This window comes from Tauraco erythrolophus, chromosome 4 (genome assembly GCF_009769465.1).
Source record: "Tauraco erythrolophus isolate bTauEry1 chromosome 4, bTauEry1.pri, whole genome shotgun sequence".
Taxonomy (NCBI): Eukaryota; Metazoa; Chordata; class Aves; order Musophagiformes; family Musophagidae; genus Tauraco; species Tauraco erythrolophus.
In genome coordinates this window covers 66,502,044-66,522,301 of record NC_141468.1, presented here as the reverse complement: position 1 = coordinate 66,522,301, position 20,258 = coordinate 66,502,044, and the positions used below count along the sequence as shown (strand labels likewise).

At 38.2% G+C, this 20,258-nt stretch overlaps 1 protein-coding gene and 1 long non-coding RNA gene across 4 annotated transcripts in view; both read left to right on the top strand.

Moving 5' to 3' along the window:
* KDM7A (lysine demethylase 7A) overlaps positions 1-8,591 on the top strand; it is a 72,705-nt gene extending 64,114 nt beyond the window's left edge. Inside the window, exons 16-20 of one of the 3 annotated variants that reach the window (XM_086611180.1) lie at positions 369-514; positions 651-863; positions 2,926-3,007; positions 4,174-4,450; positions 5,235-8,591. In XM_086611180.1, coding sequence (XP_086467306.1) covers positions 369-514; positions 651-863; positions 2,926-3,007; positions 4,174-4,450; positions 5,235-5,329 — 813 coding nt within the window. In that variant the 3' untranslated portion in view covers positions 5,330-8,591. Of the gene's footprint in view, positions 1-365; positions 515-650; positions 864-2,921; positions 3,008-4,173; positions 4,451-5,234 lie in introns of all 3 variants that reach the window. The other 2 variants (XM_086611181.1, XM_086611179.1) reach the window with 2 other exon arrangements.
* Positions 8,592-12,169: 3,578 nt separating this feature from the next.
* On the top strand, positions 12,170-19,971 carry LOC147528902 (uncharacterized). Its single transcript, XR_015222135.1, has 3 exons — positions 12,170-12,520; positions 18,867-18,976; positions 19,832-19,971. It is a non-coding gene; the product is annotated as an uncharacterized LOC147528902 (long non-coding RNA).
* The last annotated feature ends 287 nt before the right edge of the window (positions 19,972-20,258 follow it).

Sequence of the window (20,258 nt, the reverse complement as noted above, 5' to 3'; positions counted from 1 at the left end):
TTCTGGCTGCTGCTTGGAACCATACTTCCGTATTTTTCCCTCTACTTTGAATATTAAAATAATCAATGCTCTCTTTAAAGAGAATATAATGATATGTGCATGGTTTAATGTGTGTAGTGTTTTCTGTAAGAAAAGGGATTACTGAGATACTTTCTGTATTGCTAGAGCATGTGCTCATCAGTGTTACAAAATTTGGATGTATAGCATCTCAGTTGCAATATTCAAATTAACTGCATTCTGAATACTATATATGTAAAAAGTTGAACTTGGAAGCTTTTGAATTTTTTGACTTAGCATAAATTAAGGCAGTGTCTCTATTTAGGAGGCATGGTGATGATTCTGCATACTGTTACCTTCTGTTTCAGCAGAAGGATTCCTCCACAGAGGAGTCGGAAAGCTCAGGTGATGAAGAGAAACAGGAAGTAACATCAAATTTCAAAGAGGAATCTAAGGTCACAAGAGACCTTTGTCAAAATACCCAGAAGCCATCCAGAAATGAAACTCCCAGTAAAAAGTAAGCACATTGTGGGCATTCGTTTATAAACTTTTTAGACCTTCATGGTTCTGCTTTTATACCAATGTAAAAATCATTCCTTCAGAGAAATGCAGGATTCTGTTTTGAACTGCTCAGTGCTCCTTTATTTTTCTAGGGAATGTCCTACCTCGACAAGTACAGAAGAAGAAGCTATTCAGGGCATGCTTTCTATGGCAGGATTGCACTATACTACATGTTTACCAGGTCATACTCAAAGCACAGACTGCACAGATCAAAGAACCTCTCTTCAGGAACACAGAAGCTACCCCAGGAGTCGGCATAAAGACAGACAGCCATCTCAGAGCCACAGAACAGTAGAATGTGGTAGGTATCTGAACTAATGATGCTGCTGCTCTCTGCTCTTGGACAAACTGCTCAGAATAAGCACTTAGATTTTTAGATTTGTAGTCAAGTTTTTAAGTAAATCAGACCGACATTTAAAAAGGTGTGTTCTTTGGTTTTGTTTTGTTTTTCTGCAAAAAGTAAATGTTACTTCTGAAAACTGGGACAAGCTTAGCTTGAGGTCATCAGAAAACATCTTCTAAATATTGCCATCTAAAGGTTTTGAGGCATCCTTACAAGAATAGCAAAATTATGGCTAGATTGAAAGTTTAGTCTCCTTACTGAAAATGTAATCTTCAGAAAAGATTGACAGAACCTTCATGGTTGCAACTTTTATGGCATGTGTGTTACTTAGATATCCATAGGAATCTGTTTGGTGATTTTTCATGTGTCTTTGGAAGGCATATTTGTCTTTACTCCTGAAATTCTGCTATGAATGCAGTGCATTAAAGGAGATTCTAATCTTGAGGAGAACTCAGAGGTAATTTTTTTGTCAGTGGCATTTTGATGTCTGCATAAAACAGACATCTGTTAAATGCAATTTGGGAATGACAAACAGCAGAACACTAACACTAATCCCCTCAAAGGAATCAAAATAACTTCTTGGAACAGAGAGAGTCATTATGTTTGAAAATTCTTTGCTTGAGAAGGAAATGGAAAAAGATTATAGCTTTGCTTATGTGGAATAAATAGAACCCCACCAACAAATAGGGTGCTAATTCAAAGATCTGATAGTATGTTGATTTTTGTTGACATGGGTAACAAGAAAGCCTGATCTGATGTCATGGACTGTGTTCTGGTAATTGAAGCTGTATGTCCTTAAAACCCACCAACCAAGTAAACAAGTAAACCCAACGACAGCAAATGCTAACCAGCAAACCACACAGACACACACAGTGCCTTTCCAGCTTTGTAACTTTATGAAAAACATAATATTCAGGGTTCTAAATTGTGGTGGGTTGACTTAGGCCAGCAGGTGAGCACCCACACAGCCACTTGTGAGAAGATTCATGGGTTGACATAAAGATAGTTTAGTAAGTAAAGGAAAGAGGTAAAAAAACAAGCGGTGCAAAGGCAATCACTCACCACCTTCTGCAAGCAGACTGATGCCCAGCCAGGCTCTCAGCAATGACTGCCTTTACCTCCAGCCTCTTCCTCCACTCCAGTTTTTATTGCCAAGCATGATGTTATGGCATGGAAAATCACTTTGACCAATACAGGTCTTGGCTGTCTCCCCTCCCAGTCTCTTGCCTACCCCTAGCCTACTAGCTGCAGGGGGCAGAGTGGGAAGAGAGAAAGCTGTGACACCGTGCAAGCACTGTTCCAGCAACAGCCAAAACTTTGGTGTGTTACCAACAGTGTTTTAGCCACAAATCTAAAATATAGCACCATAGGGACTGATGGGGAAAAATTCCATTCTGGAAAGACCCAGTACATGTATCAGACTCCATGGATGAAGAAGATAAAACTGTGCTTATTAGCTAAAAGGTTTTGCAAAACATTTCGGTCTCTCCAAATTCGAATTGAATTGGTGTCTTGGAATACCCTTAATTTTACAAGTTAACTGTATTGTAAATGTGTTTTCAATGTGGATGCTTCCTCTGTAGGCCGATCAGCATAGATTTTCCATACATTGTACCTAAATGGCGGATCAGTGCTTAGAAAAGATACAATCAATAATACCTGAAAATTAAAGACAACATCCATCTTTGTATGAACTCCTCATGATACAGAGCCATGGTAGAAAACTGTAGTGTAACAAAGTAAACAAGCTGTCTTCAACATCAGTACTTTCAAATTTGAATTATTGTATTTGACCTTACTGTGGTATATGGATTCTGATTAGGTCAGAATACCGTGAGATTGTTTTCCCAGTTCAGAGTGTAGAATTGAGCAGCTCTGACAACTTTTATTTTGTATATAGGAAATATTTTCCATTGGATTTTCCTTTCTTGTTCTAATTTTAAAGTTATTCAAATGTATAATTAACTTTGTATTCCTAGTTTAAGATTTTAAATTTTAAGCTTGTCGAACTTCTCTTTAGGTAGGTCTGTGAAAGAAGAGGAAAGAGACTTGGGGACTTCAGCATGGGCTAGACACCTGAATGAAGCTTCGAGGATTACCCCTCAGGTAAAACAAGACTTTAAACATTTTGAACGCAAAAAGTTTTATAGGGAAAAGAGAACATGAAATTTTAAGTACAGAAAGCATGGTGGACAGGCCTTTCCACACTGCGTATCTGGTAATGGATACTTCTGATGCTGGTAACTGAGTGTTATACTTTTGTCATTTTTTTTTCATTGTTGTTGTTTTAATTTTTTTTTTTTTTTTTTTGCTTTCAAACTGTATTCTGTCATAGTGGCTGGTATTAAGATGCTCAAGGCAGTATCTTGAAAAACAAAAAATACTTAATAAAAAAAGTGAATTTCCATTCAGTCTAACTAGGAAAGCACTGTATTGTTTATTCATTGTTATTCCCAACCAGAGCATCAGAACAAGTGGAACCTGTTGATAGTATTTATAGTAAAGATACTTGCTTAGGAAATTGGTACTGCCAAACTGATACAACCTTTCAACAGCCAGCAGGTAGGAATATTTTTGATTTCTGATGTCCAGGTGGAGTCCAGCAAGGAATATATACATAAAAGTTTGTGTGTCTTTCACTCTGAACTTTTTAGTATTTCTAAACTTGTCTATATTCGAAGTATTAGAACAATTAAATGATTAAATAGATCAATAGAACAATAAAAGTTTCAAAACAACAGTGCTATTTAATAGCTGTATTTTAACTGTCTGTTTTTTGGCATTTTTTTGGTAAGAATATCTAGCTACATGATACTCCTTACAGTTTGTAATTCCCAGTTTAGCATTTGTTCTCTCATCAGCTGACTATTGAAAACAAATTGCCTGTTTATGTAGTCAATGGTTATGGTATGGCTTGCTATAGTAGCCAGTTTAATCAAGAGCAGTTGCATTTGTTTTGATCACTGCAAACTAAAACCAAAACACAGAGAAATTGAGTACACTAGTATGTGTAATTAATCTGTAGCATTGCCCTTAAGTGCATATGGAAAAGCTTGCATAGAGATACTATATCTTGATATACAATAAGATATTGTACCTTGGTTTTAAGAGGTATCTATACTGAAAGAAGTGATGGAATTATGAAATGGTCTGACACTGGTGAAACTGAAATATCTTTTTCAAGGATACAGTAGTATAATTAGAAAAACTGGAGTGAACTTGTAGCCAGAAGGTATCAACTTCCACTGTTTTTCTTCTCATTTCCATACTAGGATACAAGTAAAACTCAAAAATATATCAAGAAAGAGGGTGCATCAGAAGCCAATCATAAGGTTCAGGAAAACAGAAGTATCGTCCACAACAATGGCTTGAGTTTTCAGCATGGCAAATACACACGAGACTCCAGCCTAATTCAAGGAGATTGTCGGCTGTGCGATGGCAGCTTTAGCCCTGACAGGCCGTTTGGTGAAACATCCTTGTCTGTACCACTTCATCCAACAAAGAGGCCAGCATCAAACCCACCTCCTATCAGCAACCAGGCGACAAAAGGTAATGTTCTTCTCTGTTGTCCTCTTGCCAGACTGAAAAAAAAAAAAAAAAGACTAGGAAAAAAAGCTTGTAAACATCAAAAAGAGCTGTTAGACGCAGAAACTTAAGAAAGGACAGACTTAGGCTTTGAGGAAAAATATAAAATTGGCATGCTGTGGACACTCAAATTTTGGCACAGAATGTGTGGAGGTGGAATTAAGAGAGATCTAACTGGGTGTGTGGCCAGATGAAACTTTGCTAGTTACCGTTGCACCTCTGCAGGTGTTTCTGTAATGCATGTATTGCAGGGAACAGAACCACAACTGTGCTGTGAAACACTGACCTGAATCAGATTTGTTTATCAAAGCGAAGGTTTGAAAGCTGTGACGCTTCAAAAAATAGTCTGATGGTCGTAATATTTAGATTTTAGTTTTTAGTTTGTTTTCTGTAATTTACTCAAGGGAATGGTTTGGAGCAAAATTCAGGAAGCGTAGTTTAGGTTCTCCTCTACCACACCCTTTGCCCTTCCCTAGACTTTATAAATATTATAATCACTTTATTTATGACAATGCTAGCCAGAGTTTAGGGAAAACAATTCCTGGTTTTTTACAATTCTGATTCTCTGTTTGTTTGCTCCCAAACAGGCAAATAAAGAGCATTTTTTAATTTTTTTTTTTTTTTTTTGAAACTGAATCAAGTGAAAATTTTGCCTGCTTCAGCTTGAAAGCTGGGTATCATGTTTGTTCTATGATGATAAAAATTTGTTCTGAAATTCCTGACTGAAGTACTTGATTTTATTTTTCAGGCAAACGTCCAAAGAAAGGAATGGCAACTGCTAAACAGCGCCTTGGGAAGATCTTGAAGCTGAACCGGAATGGCCATGCACGCTTCTTTGTTTAATGTAGCTGCTACTTCTACTACTGCTGTCTTTCCTACACAGACCAGTATTGAGGTCAACAGAGCCTGGAGCTGCTGTTATTCCTCTGCTTGAAGCAGACTTGCATGTACCATATAAAACACTGCCTGATGAACAAAAATGAGAAAGAAAAAAAAAAAACCCCACAACAAAAAAAAAAAAACAACCCAATGCTGCATTTTCACTGTGCCACACCTGCTCAGCAATAACCATATGGGAATGGGGAAATCTTCAGAGAGACACGGACTGTGAGAAATAGTCTCTCATCAGGGCTTGAATATCATTTGTTGCTGGTAGTTTCTGACTTAATTAATGAGGGGAAGATGATGAAGGTGGTTTATCAATAATTTATTTCTGATAGATTTTGACAACTTTTAAATTCATTTAAAAAACCTATTTATTTGGAAGAATTTTTGTGGAGGTTATTAATTTAGATTTAAGAATGTGAAAGTTTTTAATTGTTTTGATAATGTATGTTTGCAGTGGAGAGCCACATTAATTGTGATTAGTCTGGACTCCTAAATTTGTTATTCAGGTTATAGTCTTAAATAGGGGTGAGATGCGTTATTAATTATTTTTTAAATTAAGGCATATGGAATCTTATTTTTTTTTTCCTGCTTTTTGTAAGCTATTGGCTGAGCTTCTGTTGACTTGCAAGTTGCATATTCTCTGCCAGCTTGATTATCTTTTGACCTGTCCTCTTTTATACAGATTTATTTATTGGATGGACTAGAAGACTGCTAAAGACAGAAGAATCTTCTTATGTCAGTCCAGTAGATAACTTGTTTTAAACTGCACCCCTTTCCTCCGAATTGGAGTGCATACTTTTCCTCCTGGTGATCTGTCTGTGATGATTTTTTTCTGTAAAAAGGTTCCCTGAAATTGTATTTGTACAGGTTGTTTAAGAGTTGGTACAAAGGAGGGAAACCTAATATATCTTTTTGGAGGAACGGGGACATCAGTGAATATAAATGTTTCTTCAGAACAATTACTCTGAAATAACTCGTAAGATACACATTGCAGTCTTAAGATTTGGCATATTACTTAATGTAGCATGGAAGAAGCATTAAAATATTATTGTACTTTAAACACATTTTACTGAAGAGTCAGGAAGGCAGGAGAATGTGCGTTGCTTTCAAAGCTGGGCGAGAGCCAATTAAAGTCTTAACTGGTGCGTATATAAGCATTAAGTAGCTTACTGATATCAGAATGATCATTTGTGTCAGGCTTCATACAGAGCTGATAGCAAATGCCAATTCTGCGTTATTGTAAATAATTTTGATTTAAAGTTTGTATTTTTCTGTAATATAAAATTAAATATTTAACTTCTGGGGGATGGGGATGAAGACGGAAAGGGGAATACTTTTACTTGATTCTGGAAAAAGGGCATTTCGCAGGGTCCAGCCAAAATGAAATCTTTAATATGCTAGTGACAACAATATTGTTGGTTGTTTGGGTTTGGGGTTTTTTTTGTTTGCTAAGAGTGAAAAATACTCAGGCATAGCTATCCAAGTCGTTGAATTGATTTAACTTTCCATACTGGTTTTTCCTTCCTCCATATTCTATACTGGAATTGGTTTCTCTTGTGGTTTAAAAACAAATTCAGTTTGACTTTCCAGAATTCTCTGTGCAGAGTTATTTTATCTAGGCTAGATTACGAATGCCTTTACAAATTTATGGAAATAGTTCTGATGTCAGGTGGTTTTGATTGTTGCAGGGTCAAAACTACTTAACACTATGTTATCCTGTTTCTAAATTGAGAAACATCAAAACATAACGCAACTTCAAATAAGTAAGGTAGCTTTCCTGGCACGTTCCTCTGAAACTTGAAAATTATAACTTATGAGTGTTTCTTGCAGCCCTGCTTTTACATTGTGTTGACTTGACTTTATAGTTCTCTGTGTGTGCGTATGGGTAGATTTTTTTTTTAACCTTTTTTTGTTTGCTAATTATGGTTTCACAAAAACATGTTTTCAGTCTTTTTTCATTTTATTTTTCTTTAATTTAATGCAAGCTATCAACCTTGTTTAGACTATTGGGAACGGAGGTAGCAAATGACTTCTAAAAGGCATAAGATAAGCTAAGAGATACTCTACAGGTGCTGAAAGTGACTATAAGTACTTGCTGTTCTCAGGTGCTATGTTTTCCAGATGGAGATAGTTAAAATAATATTTTAACAGTCTTCTAATATGTTCTCACCAAAGTCAAAGAAATAAACTATGTTGTCAATATTAGTTAAAATTATATACTTATATAAATATTCTCTGTGCTTAAGCTTGAGCAAATGGATTAATGCTTGCCAGGCTTTGGAAACTGTTTTAGCTTTAGCATATTGAACCAAACTGTTTCCTTCTTGCTGGCTGTATAATTTTTAAGAATAGAAAATTCCAGTTTATGACAGCAATCAGATTCAGAGCAGAACAAAGAATGAGCTCTCTCTCTTTAAAGGCAGATTTTTGAGAACACTTACCCGAAATAGAAGTATGCCAGAATAGAATCTGGAGTAAGGAATTTTAAAATATGGACTATGCTTTCTTGTACATGTGACTGGCTTATACAAAGTCTTTTTTCTGACCATCTGAGTTATTTATCTGTATCTTACTATTGGAACACAGATGTGGCTGGACCCATATATATTATTTTTTCGTGGTTTTACTCTTCCTTTACTCTACTTTCTACCTTTTTTCCAAAGTGGCTCTCCGCTGTCATGAATTTATGTAATAGTCTCTTCACAGGCTGTCAACAGGCAGAGGTTCATTCCCATTTTCTTCAAATATTCATGCTTCCAGCAGAATTCTAATGTTCCACCTCAGAACAAGTAATTTAAAAGAAATTGCCATGATGAGCAGTATTTAAAAAAAAAAAAAAAAAAAAAAATTTAAAAAATAATAATAAAAAAAAAGTGGCAGCGGGAAGTCTCCTGGTAGCTCATGAAGAGGATGTGGTGACCTCACTTGTTTTGTGTACTTGTATGTAGGGATATTTTTATTGTGTTCTAGATGAAACACTGCTCCACCAATGTTTCTGTAGATGAACTCAGTCTTGTGGTGTTGTAGTGGAGAGAAAAAGCCCTATTTTTTTCCTTGCTATCTCACTTGGGGTGGAAGAGGGAGGGACTAGGGAACACTGACTGGACAACAAAGAGGATTAAGCCTGCTGTGGTAACTTGTTTGCAAGCATAATCTTTTTTGAAAAGTCGGAGATCTTGGATTTGACATAAAACTACTTTTTTTTTTTTTTTTTTTTCTGTAGACAGACAAATAGGAAATGAAATATTGTAGGGGCTTTCCCATTCTCTAAGTTCTCACGTTCCTGCAATTGAAAAAAAAGAGAAACAAACATGAAAATGGAAAGACCACCTAGAAACTATATCAAAGACTCTTCCAGCAACTTTCCCTTTTCTTCTCCTACTGTACTTGCTAATAAACCCTGGCTACAAGGTAGCCTTTGTTGACCTCTGAGGTAGATAACCTATGCAACCTATAATACTCTACATGAATCCATTCTTAAAGACAATTTTGAAAGGGTTAGATGTTGAGAGTTAAAATTGTTGCTTTCTGATCACATGGGGAATTTGGGGGGTTTTGGTTTTTTGGTGGTTGAAGTTGTGTTAGCTTTAGTAGAGATATAAGAGAGCACAGCGTCATGATCACATTTTAGAAGTTTCAGCTTTCCCTAGGCTTTGCTATATGGCATAAGCTACCTTCATTCACAAGGCCAGGAAGTTGTAAATGTTGAAAATTTTTGCAGCATTTTGGAGTCAGATCTGATGTGAATCTTGCTACCCCCTTTTTGAGAGTTGTGGAGACTAAGCAGAACTGAAGCTAGAACGACCTGATACTACAAGATAACTAGTGCCCTGTGTAGGCTCCACATGCCCACCTATCCCTTCATATCCCCACCATGACCCCAAATCTAGTGTCTTTCCAGAGTTTCTTTCACTTAATACTTCCAAACCATTTAAAGCTGTTTGTAGCTCTGGGGCTGAGTGAGCACAGAGCTACTCTTCACAGAAGAAATACAAATGGAACCAAGGGCCTTACTATTTGTGGTTAAACAAGATTAAAAGCTGCAACATCCGTTTTTCAAAAAAAAAAAAATCAACAAAAAACATCCTAGTAACCCTCTTTGTGGGAGTGTATGAGTGATAAATCATGCAGTGGATGGGAAATATAAGTAGCACTGATAAGGAAATGCATGTTCTTCATAGGCTGCATTTCTGTTTGGGAAAAAAGACTTTTTCTACTTTTAATATAAATTAAGCCATAAGAGTTTCATGCTGTGGGAAGGGAATGAAAGGGATCACTTTAAGAGATTATATTGATATGTATTGTCACTTCTGCTGGGAAACGTCTATTGCTGCCAATGCTTTGGTGAATCTTTTTTTAAAAAAAAAAAAAAAGGAATTTGAAAAAAAAAAAAAGGGGGCTAGTTCTTGGCTATATTTACTAGTTTTGTAGTAACGTTTTGCTGGCCCGTTTGTCTTTTCCGCTCCTTTTTCTACTCTCGTAATCTGATTTCTATCTTTCCTTCTAATGTCTCTGAAAATATTAGCTTGTCTGCTCAGTAGGGGTCGGTGTATGTGTGTCTTCCTTTTTACAGAAACGCACTACTGTGTTAAGTATTTGGCTGGGAAATGGGATGCTGCAGCTTTAAGAGCGTTTTTTTCAATTCATAACAGTATTTCCCATCCTCTTTTGCCTGCAGGCAGGGAAAGTGTATGTACAGTATTTATTTTGTTTTGATTTTACTTTAAATTTGTAAGTTTCTATAAGTAGCTCACATTGATTATTCTAGAGGAGGACAAGTGGCTTTGTTTAAATTTGTATTTGGTATTCATAGTTTCCACTTTCTGTACTTAAAATACTGAAATTAAAAAATTGTATTGCTTATGTTTTGATTTTAGCACTCTAAAGCGTTTAATTTCTTCAGACTTCTGCTCATTTGCTTCAGTGTAAATACAGAAAACTGTACAGGAAATTGTGAGGAGAAAAATGCTTTTCTATGTCCAATCTCTGTGTCCTTTACTTGTTGCATTTTAAAGAAGAAATTTTCTGGAGAAATGTGAGAGGGAATATTCTCATACTGGGTTGTTTTTTTTTTTTCAAATTGCAGTTTTCATTTCAATCCGAGTATATTATATGGCAACTAAATGCATTTTGTGAAGATGCACATGTTCTTTTTGAAGCCTAATATAAAAGGGAGGTGGAAGTGTTTGTGATCCGTCTTTAGCAGAACTAGAACTGTAAGAAGGATGTCAAATGGCATTTTTGTGTTCTTGCTCTTGGTTTTTGTTCAGGTTTGTCTCACGCTACTGATGACTGATTCATTTCTTGATTTCTTTTTTTTTTGTTTTTTTCCCCTTTTCCTTTTAAAGTGTGCACAGTTTCTGGAAGAAGAAATTTCTCTTTCACACTTCCATGTACTTTGTCATACTTGCTTGTATCTTGCTTTTCTCCCACCACATGTCATCTTCTGGTTTACAGTGTCAGTGCTCGGTATTTTGACTCCGTATGCAGTACGGTGTTTGCATGTGGGTACTACTTGGATATAATGGAAGCATCACTGTGTTGCAATCCAACTTCATGTAATGCATTTTCTTCTGCAAGTAGTGCTCCGTGCTGCTGAACTGCTTCAGTGCTGTGGTGGGCAGATGCTTAGATTCCAGTGATGGTCATTTTGAGACAGCCTGAGATAAATGGTGCAGCAATTGAGTGTCAAAAGTTGTTTGATTTGAGCACCCTCTGCAGCTGCTCAAGTTTACTTCTTAGCCTGGCTTTTAGTTTATGGAGAATTTATGGTTGACTATAATGACTAGGAGGATCTGTTCATGGACCAGGACTTCGTTGTGCCAGGTGCTTTGCAAACAAAGAACAAGAATGCTGACCTCATCAAACCATTTATAAAATTGAAATAGCTTAAAAAAACCCAACAAACTAGTAAGTTCTGTGGCCTAAAGTTTAAAACATGGTAGTGTTGTAGATTCTGGGGGCAGAAACTTGTGTGCTGTTTCAAAAACAAATTTCATTTGAGTGGAGTAAGAAATCATGAGGAAAAATCGTTAAGTACAGGAGATGAAGATTAAATATTTATATGTCCAGAAATCAGTTTCTGCTCTATTTTGACATGCCTTTACATCTTTTCAGTTAATGTGTTAAAACTGATTTTATATTTGGTTAGCCAAAGATTTGCCAAAGATCTGAAAGAGCCGTTTGTCTATGAGAGCAACTACGTATTTTGAAAAAGTCTTCATCACTGTGTTTGAAGAATGATGCTACAACCTACGCATTTCCATCAGACAGACACTCATCTCGATCTGTCACACTGAACTCGCTGCTCATGCTAATGTTTTGGTCTTAAAATACAGTGATAGACTTAGAAGAGCACCTCAGTGGGCCACAAATACAAGTTTCATTCTCATATAAAAACCTATATAAGCACCTTTACTATTTGTCCTCTTGTTTTTGCCAGCTACACTCCAGAGCTTTTCTCTGTGACTGCTATTTGGTGGATAACAGGTAGGATAATACACTGGAAAATACCTGAAAAATCTCGAAGTGCTGCTTTAAATGCTACTTCATAGCCTTCAGCACCTGGAGCTGTGTTTCCATTAAAAGTCAAGAGTTTCTGGTTTTCTGCTTTGCTATTTGAGGAGGATGAGGAAATACTTGCCTGGATTATTCTTTCCTAACGGGCAGATGGATTATAAAGATTTCAAGGCTACCAAATAACAGCAAAAGAATTGACTTTCTAAAGTCAGGGAATGGGCAAGATACCCTGCTTGGTATCTGAAGATTAAAGTTTTTTGTTTGGTTGTTTTTTTTGTTTGTTTGGTTGTTTGGGTTTTTTTATAATCAATAGTATTCTGCTTTTGAGGTGAAGTGCCTAAAAACTGGTTTTGGGTACATTTAGTGAAGTTCAACTTCTCTAGAGGGTTTGTCATGACCTGCTTAAGTTGTGAAGCTGTTGTGGTGGTGGCTCATTAGTGAACACATTCAACCAAACCTTTTCTTGTTTGTTTTGTTACAAATTTGGGTTGATGATGGAAACCTGAGTAGTAGAACGAATATGGTGAAGTCAATCATGGTGAGTGTTGGTTTCTAGAGCAACTTTTTTTTTTTCTTTGTATAGAGATATTTCTCCTGGGAGCCCTTGAAATTACTCTTTTACTGCTGGTAAGTAATGTCAACTGTCTCAAGCCAAAAGTTAATGAGGACTGAAACTGTAAAATGAGAATGTTATTGTTACTCATTCTGATACAACCAGGAATTTTAAATGCCTTTGTTTCTACAGCGGTCAGTGACTAAAGTTTTTACCTGCAGAAGAAATAGCTGGTGATCAAAACAGTGAATAAAGTCTGTCGTTGCCAGAGCTCGTAGTATTCCACCTAACAGCTGGCTAATAGGACAGTTTGCTTTGTCTAGATCAAGGTCTGATTTCTCTGAAGCCAATTATATTCAGTCTTTAGAATAAGTACTGCAAATCTTTGAAGAAATGTGTTTGGCTTAATAGATCTATTTCTCTGTACTGCTCCTGCTGTATTTGCTTTGGTCTTGGAAAAATACTCTACTTTGGAACGTATAAGTCAACTAAAAGAACAGTATACAAAGAGTCTGCGTGTTTGTGATGCTTTGACCTGAAGTTTGTTTCTCATAAGAAATGTTTTATTTGCTGCAATGAGTGTGAGTAAAGTTCCCACCCATACTTGGAGAATCTGGAAGAAACATTTGCCATCATACACCTTGGTGGCAAGTCATAAAGATGCAAGTCGGCTTTTTGTTGTAGTGAAACTAAAAGCCAACAAAACTCTAGAAACTTACTCTGGTCTCCTAAAATAGGATTGGGGCTGTGGAAATGTGGTTTAACTGGGCAGCTTTTTCAGGCTAGGAGTAATTTGAAAAGATACCAAATCTGGTGCTTCATTCTTAAGTTGTTGATACCTAGTTACAGAGGTTTTGCTTTTTTACGGAAGATCTTTGAGTAGATCCAGTACAAGTGTGGCCCAATAAGGATTTGCCTGTGCTTGACCAGCGCTCGTAGAAGTTGTTTCCAGTTATTCCATCATGTGACAGTTACTTCCCATGTGGTTAAAGTGTTTCTCCTCCGGAGGCAACTGACCTCTGTGTTCCCACCAAGCTACATACTTATTACGGAAGGAGACCATTCAAAGAGTGTATTTACTGTGCCAACTCTCCTAAAAGTGCTGTCAGAACTAGGTGGCTCAGATGAGGTCGACATTGAGAGGAAATCTTTTACTTCTAAGTGTGTCCATATTCAGCCGAGGTCCACCGGGTAGGGGGAAGAAGAAAAATCTGTGAGCTGTGCAGTGCACTACTGCAAAATGAGTTGGTGATGTTCCAAAGACTGCTGGACAGCTGTGCCTGTCGTAAAACTAAGCATCACAAGTGATGCTGAATTGCCCTAGTCTTAGGAGGGAGACTAAGCATGAAATGGGACATGGCATCTGAACCATCTCTTCCTCCCCAGGCTTTTGCAGCAGCTCAGAGAAGAGGTATTGGTGAGATGCTTTGGAGAATACAAAACCATTGTGTAACATACCTCTGTTAATCCGTTTTCTTTAATATTAAGAAGATTTCACTTAAAGAAGGAGCTCTGTTTGTACAGAAAGCAGAAAGATTTCATGTTCTACATCCCACAACTACCCTATGAGTGAGGCTTGTAGGGGGAAGTGGTGTGTATTACACCAACTGACGTATTTGGAGAGTGGGAAATGAATGTTTAGCGCTCGTGGTTCGGGTGTAAGACCTTTTCTCTCCACACAAACCTTGCCTTTCTCAATGTGCTCACTATACAGGGCCTCTGCTATGAACTGGTAGCTTATAGACTGTTACCAGCAATGTTGCTGTTAGTAGCTTTCTTACTTTAAAGTACAATTTAAATAGCACTTACTATGGTAATTGAGGAGAAAAATGATGTCCTTTGGATGGATTGAATGCATGATATGTGTAGTGTGTAGGAGGAGATGTAGGAATAAGGCAGAATTCCTTCAGGTTAATGTGTTTAGTACATTAAAAAACAAACAAAAAAACCCAACCCAAAACAACAACAAAAAACCCACCAACTTCAAAGAGAGGACCATTCACAAGATTACAAAACGGAGGAAGTCAGAAATGCTTTAGCAGGCCACAGGATCTATATATGTAGTTTTTTACTATATTTAAACAGCCTTCAACCATGTCAGGTGGTACAATATCATATTTATTTATTCTGACCCGTGTTTTCTATTGCCTCTAATTTCAAAGAATTTTAAACAGTATAGAATGGCAGCTACCAAACTCCAGTAATGTTAGTATTTTCACCATAACTATGGTTAAAGGAATGTTTCCACTAGTCCTTTTGTTACACGTTTTAATTGACAACAAAATAGTGCTGTCAGTACTCTTAAAATACTGTATTTAAATTCTTTTCCACTTGGTTGGGACATTCAGAGATTTCTAAATTTTTTCTGTGCTGATGCTAACTCTTACTGTATATTACAGTTCGTGGGTTGAAGAAAAAACTGAATAGCATTCTGTGCCAGACTGTTGCGGTTCACTTGAAAAGGACTCTAAAAGACTGGGAACAACACACACACAAAAATATAAATCTCTAATCTGTTAAATGTTCTGTGGAGCCTGTACCTCCAGTCATTAGCTGAAGCACTAAAGCACGGGTTATAGTATAACTTGGGATCTTAAAGGTGCTATGCTGACTAATCAGATCAAAATGTACATAGTGGTAGAGAATAGAAGGGAAACCATATGTATAAAATGAGGTAAATTTTTCTTAATTAGCTATAGGAATGCTAGATTTTTCGCTGTTTCACGTGCATGGAGGAGTTATACTTGGTGGGCTTAATACCTGAATTATTTAGACCATCAGGTGCTAGGAATGGCTGCAAGTAATAGGGCCAAAATAGGATTGATTTCTGGCGAAAAACACCACGGTTTTCTTTTTCTGGGGAAGAATCTGCTTAGATTTGCACACCTTGGCTACAATCCTACCCTTAATTTCTAACCAGTTCAGCTGCTGAACATGCATACACTGATTTTAATGAGGTCTAAATTAATGCCTCAGCTGCTGTAGTGACGTATCTTTAAATTTGTAGCTGTGCTTCTAAGGGTTTTCCGGTGATGCTGTGCTGGAATCCTTGGACAAGACTTCTGATCATTCAGAACTCCTAGTGCTCTCCCAGAAAAAAGTCGTCTTGGTGCTTCCCAGTCCAGCCTACTGTGGGGAGGAGGCAAGGAGATCCTCTCTGCTGCCTGAGAGTTGCTTTCTCCTGTGCAGGAATTCATTTAACAGGAAGGCTTTGGGCTCTGCTGCTGTATCTTAACCTTTGTTTTGCTAATGCAGTGAGGGCCTCTGGGATGTACTGGTGAGGGAAGGGAGCAGCAAGGGTGGGAGTAATTGGCCAGTCAGGAGAGGAATGGGCCCCTTAGAAGGCTGAAGCATCAGTCTGCAGACATCACCGAGGCACCTGCAAAAGGCAGGAGGGATTTCTCCTGTTTGAACTGGCTGACATGCCAGCTGCTGCGGGCCTCTTCTTTTCACCTTTCCTTAAGTATTCAGTCCCTGCCAGCCTGTGTGGTGAAGAGCATGGAAGTGGTGTGATCCCAAAAGATGGTCATCGCTGCTTTCTCCTGCGTGAGGGGAAAACCAATAGCCAGACTAAGATCCGACAAAGCCTCACCAGGATCTTCTCAGAGGAAGGCTCCCATCCCCAGCCACTGCCTGCTGGGAATTCCTTCTAGACGGGGAAGGGTTCTGTGCTTCCCTGGATCAGTGGTCTCCCTGTCCTTTGCACCAATCTTGGGTTTGGAGAGGTTAAACACGTTTCTATGATAAATGGGACAGAAAATAATATGGGGGTATCCAAGCTGATACCTGGAACGGTGTGAACTTTCTTACAAATGCAACCCCTGGGATCAGTTTATTTTGTAATATTATTTAAGTTTTTCTTTTCCAAATCAGTCTTTCACTGACACTACTGGCATAATATGAAGTGAACCTCTCTATTTTGTGATTTTGGAAAAGCTTTTTTAAAACCGTTGTAATTTTGCTGTGTTTCATTCCCCAGTTGTTACTTTGAATGAAATTGAGTGGAATGTAGCTTTGTCCAATGTTTCCATCGCCTAGTAATGTAGCAGCTCAGCCTGGAAAGCCGTGTTATCACTGCTGCACTGAATCGTCCGTGTTTCAGTCACTGTAGTAACAGGACGGAAGGAGGTTGAGCAGACACGTTTCCTTTTATATAAAAACATCTAAACCAAACATCCAGACCATGTGACCTCTCTGGATCGCTCTGCTTGAATTTCTGTATCAGCTGCCAGGAAGAGTAGAGTATAATGGATCCAGATTCTGGCTGGTTTTGCAAAGGATCTGAATTGAAGGATATTTAGTGACTTTTTAATTAAAAAAAAAAAAAAAATCAGTCCATTTGACTACTCTCTTATGTTTAGGCTTGTATTCTGTTGCAACCAAGTTTGATGCAAGTTAAAAATCACAAGTCTGAAAAATCATAAATGGATTATTTCTATAGATTTTTAGTTTTTGTAGCTGAAGGCTGCAACATCTTACTGGGCATTTTAGGGAGCTATATTGATTTTTATTTTTTTCTCCACTTAATTTTTTGGCTATGCTTTGCAGTGTTCCTGCATTGAAGTACTTAGTCCTTTTCACTAATGTCTTAGCTTACATTCGAGAGTTACATCTCTGGCCTTCCATTTCTACATTTTTCAAATTCTCCAAATCTTTGAGAGCATTTCTGGATGCAACTGTTGCTAGCTGATTTTCCTGTCTCCTCAAACGATGTCGATATCTTAAGGTGTAAATTAACAATGCAGTGCAAGCCCAAAGGTTGCCATACCTGTGAATAGCTGATAAAATTCAAGAGCCCAAAGGGCTTTCAAATCAATACCATCAAGATCATCACCAATACATCAATAGCTGGGAAATTCAAAAGGCATAATAGTAAAATTTACAAAAAAGAAGCTTTTCTCTCTTCGAGACGTTATGGCAAGGGACTTACAGATCACTTTCAAGCATAATACCTGGATCACTATTAGTTTCTAAGGTATCTTAGAGAAGGATGCAGAAGAAAAGGTATGTATTTGTGTGTATGTGTGCGCAGCTCATTTAATCCATGCTTTTTCCAGAAGTGGGGATTGACTGCTGAGGCAAACACTGTCCGTGCAAGAATGCAGACTGACACAGGGCCGGGCTGTGCCTCTGATCTCTGGTGTAATCTACCTCTCTCTGTGTGACAGTACCTGAGCAAGCTAGGTGTTGGAAGGCCATGGTCTGCACTTCTTATGCTGAATAAGAGAGAGTGATCATGTAGATGCAGCAAAGGAAGAAAAGGAAGGGATGCTGAAGATAGTGGCAAAAATAGATCCTCTGATGTTATGTAGATTAGCTATTGTACAATTCCTTGCCAAGTCATCAGAAGGATATCCTGGACAAAACATTTCTAAAATGAACCTTTCTAATGCTAGGTGCTGGGTTTATTAGTTCTGAGATGAGGTGTTTGGGCTATGTGCTGGAAAGGGGCAGGATTCACAAAGATTTCTGCTAGCCCACCCTGAAGAAAGTGTCTGATGCCCTTTTCTGAAAACTTCGAAGTACATCAAATCAGTTTTTGACAGCAAGGCTCTGTGCAGAGACAGACCTGACACCACAATTTTGATTCTGATACCTGACTAGCAGAGTATGTCTAAAGAATTCATGTAAATTCATTTAAATTTATTTATTTACATATTAATATATTCATATAACTTCGTATTATGAAGAGATCAGAAGTACTCTGCAATGCCATAATACCATATACTAATGGCCAGCTAGAAGGGGAGTGGAGACAATTGCTAGTGACAATCTTTGCAAAAACTCTTGTATTGTTTTCGTTCCCACCTTTTGTTTCGTTTAGATGTTACTGCTTGTTCTTTGTCATGTAACCTTTCTGGGACAACGGCTGTTGGATGCCTGATGCTTGTGCGGTGCCTGACAAACAGATTTGGTTAATGCCTTGAGCCAGGATTATTTATAATTTAGCTTTCTGTAATATTTTTACCCATGCTATTTGAGTAGAATAGAATTTCCCATTCTATCTATTCCATCCCAACATCAGAAAATGATATGGATAACTCTCCTTCCTCTTTCCCTCTTCCTGGCCCTGCAAACTCGGCATGGAGAATGCTGTCTTGAACAGACATAAATAGTTAGGAAGGATGTATTTCTTTGGCTGTGGGTCATACAAAAGAGTGGAATCTGTAGCAAACAAAATTATTTCTTCTGCTAGGAAGAAAATATGAAACTCTTGATTTTTATTGGAAAAAAACCCAAAACAATGTGAGGGGTAAGGATGTGTTCGTTGCCTTTAGCCACATTTGCAAGCAGTGAGGAATGAAAGCCTTTGTCAGAATATATGGTTTATTTTCTGTTTCCATTTAAAAATGTTTCTTGAGTATAGAATAAGAGAAAAACGTTCGAAAGCTGTGGTTTTATTTTCGATCTCAAACACAGGGAAGTTAATACGATATTAAGGACCACCAGGAGGAGCTCACGATACAGCCCGCAGCCTTGGCCTCCTGCCTCTCAGCTTGTCGGAATTTCACCGAAGAAGCAACTTCAAGGTATGGCACGGTGTGGGCAGCCATCCCTTTACAGCGGGCAGTGCTGGCGTTTGACATAGGAACACACAAAATAAAACTACATCTGAAAAAGGCAAAGTGACCCAAAACAGAAGGCAGGTGGGACAACTCGCCATGGGAGGTTGCTGGGAGGTCAGAGAATATGATGATCCATCATGCTGCGAGTGGCCTCGTGCACAGAGGGGAGGAATCCCCGCCTCCAACTTTACGTCCGAAATCTCTATTTTCCCCTTTGTAAAAAAAGTAACCCGAGGTGACATAAAGACCAGCTGGCAGCCAGAAGGGAGGGATGTTCACATGATTCAGGGCTTTTTAAAGTTTTAGTAAAGCTTTTTATAGGGGAGTCAGTAATTCCACTCTGCTCGCTGGTGTGAATGTTCCCAGCTACCCAGGGGCAGCAGAACAAACTTGTAAGTAAAAAGCTGGTAGTTTTCATTGTGGAAAAGACGTTTGATTTCAGGAAGCACACGTCTTCACCATACAGCTTCAAAGTTTCCCCTGTCCAGGACAAAGCAGGACAGAGCCACCAGCACTGAAATTGCTGAGGGAAATGATTTTAACAACTTGCTGCAAAACTCCAGGATGAATGAGAATAACTCGCTGGCTGTGGGTTATTCTCATTCCCTGTCTATTTCTGTACTCATTTTAAAATCCAATATTTAACATTGCCTCAAGACCAACCCGTTCCCTTTTCACTGAGGCAAGAGACTAACATCTGTAACCCAGTGACTGTGGGCACCTTTCTTCTTGCTCAAATAAATTAATACTGAACAGAGTCTTTTTATCATGGCCGTGTTCTTATCAGACCATCTCACTTTATATTCCTTCCTTCCCCAGCCACTGTGGAAACAGACATCCTGCCCAAGGCATCGAAACCCACAATCCGCTGCTTCTTCTATGGAGCCTCTGGATTTTTGCCAATGGCCCCCTGAGATGGTCCCAGATGTGATTGCTTTTTCTGTGCTACCCTGAAAATATCCGGTAAAAACAAAGGGCTGCACTCACCACAGTTACTGCTGTGGAAGCCAGCACTTCCTCTGCTGTCAGGGATGTACAGTGGGAGATGTTAGTCATGAGTATCCCAGAGTAACCATGACTAAAATGGCAGGGTCACAGTCAAAGGGATATTCCTACAATAGAATAAAGCAAATCTTTTTATTGCATCTCTCAGCTGTCCCTTGAGTTTACCTCCAGTTCCCATGAATCCAGGAGATATGTATGGGATGTCTTTCCCACAGCATTCTTCTGTGAGGGAAAATGCAGA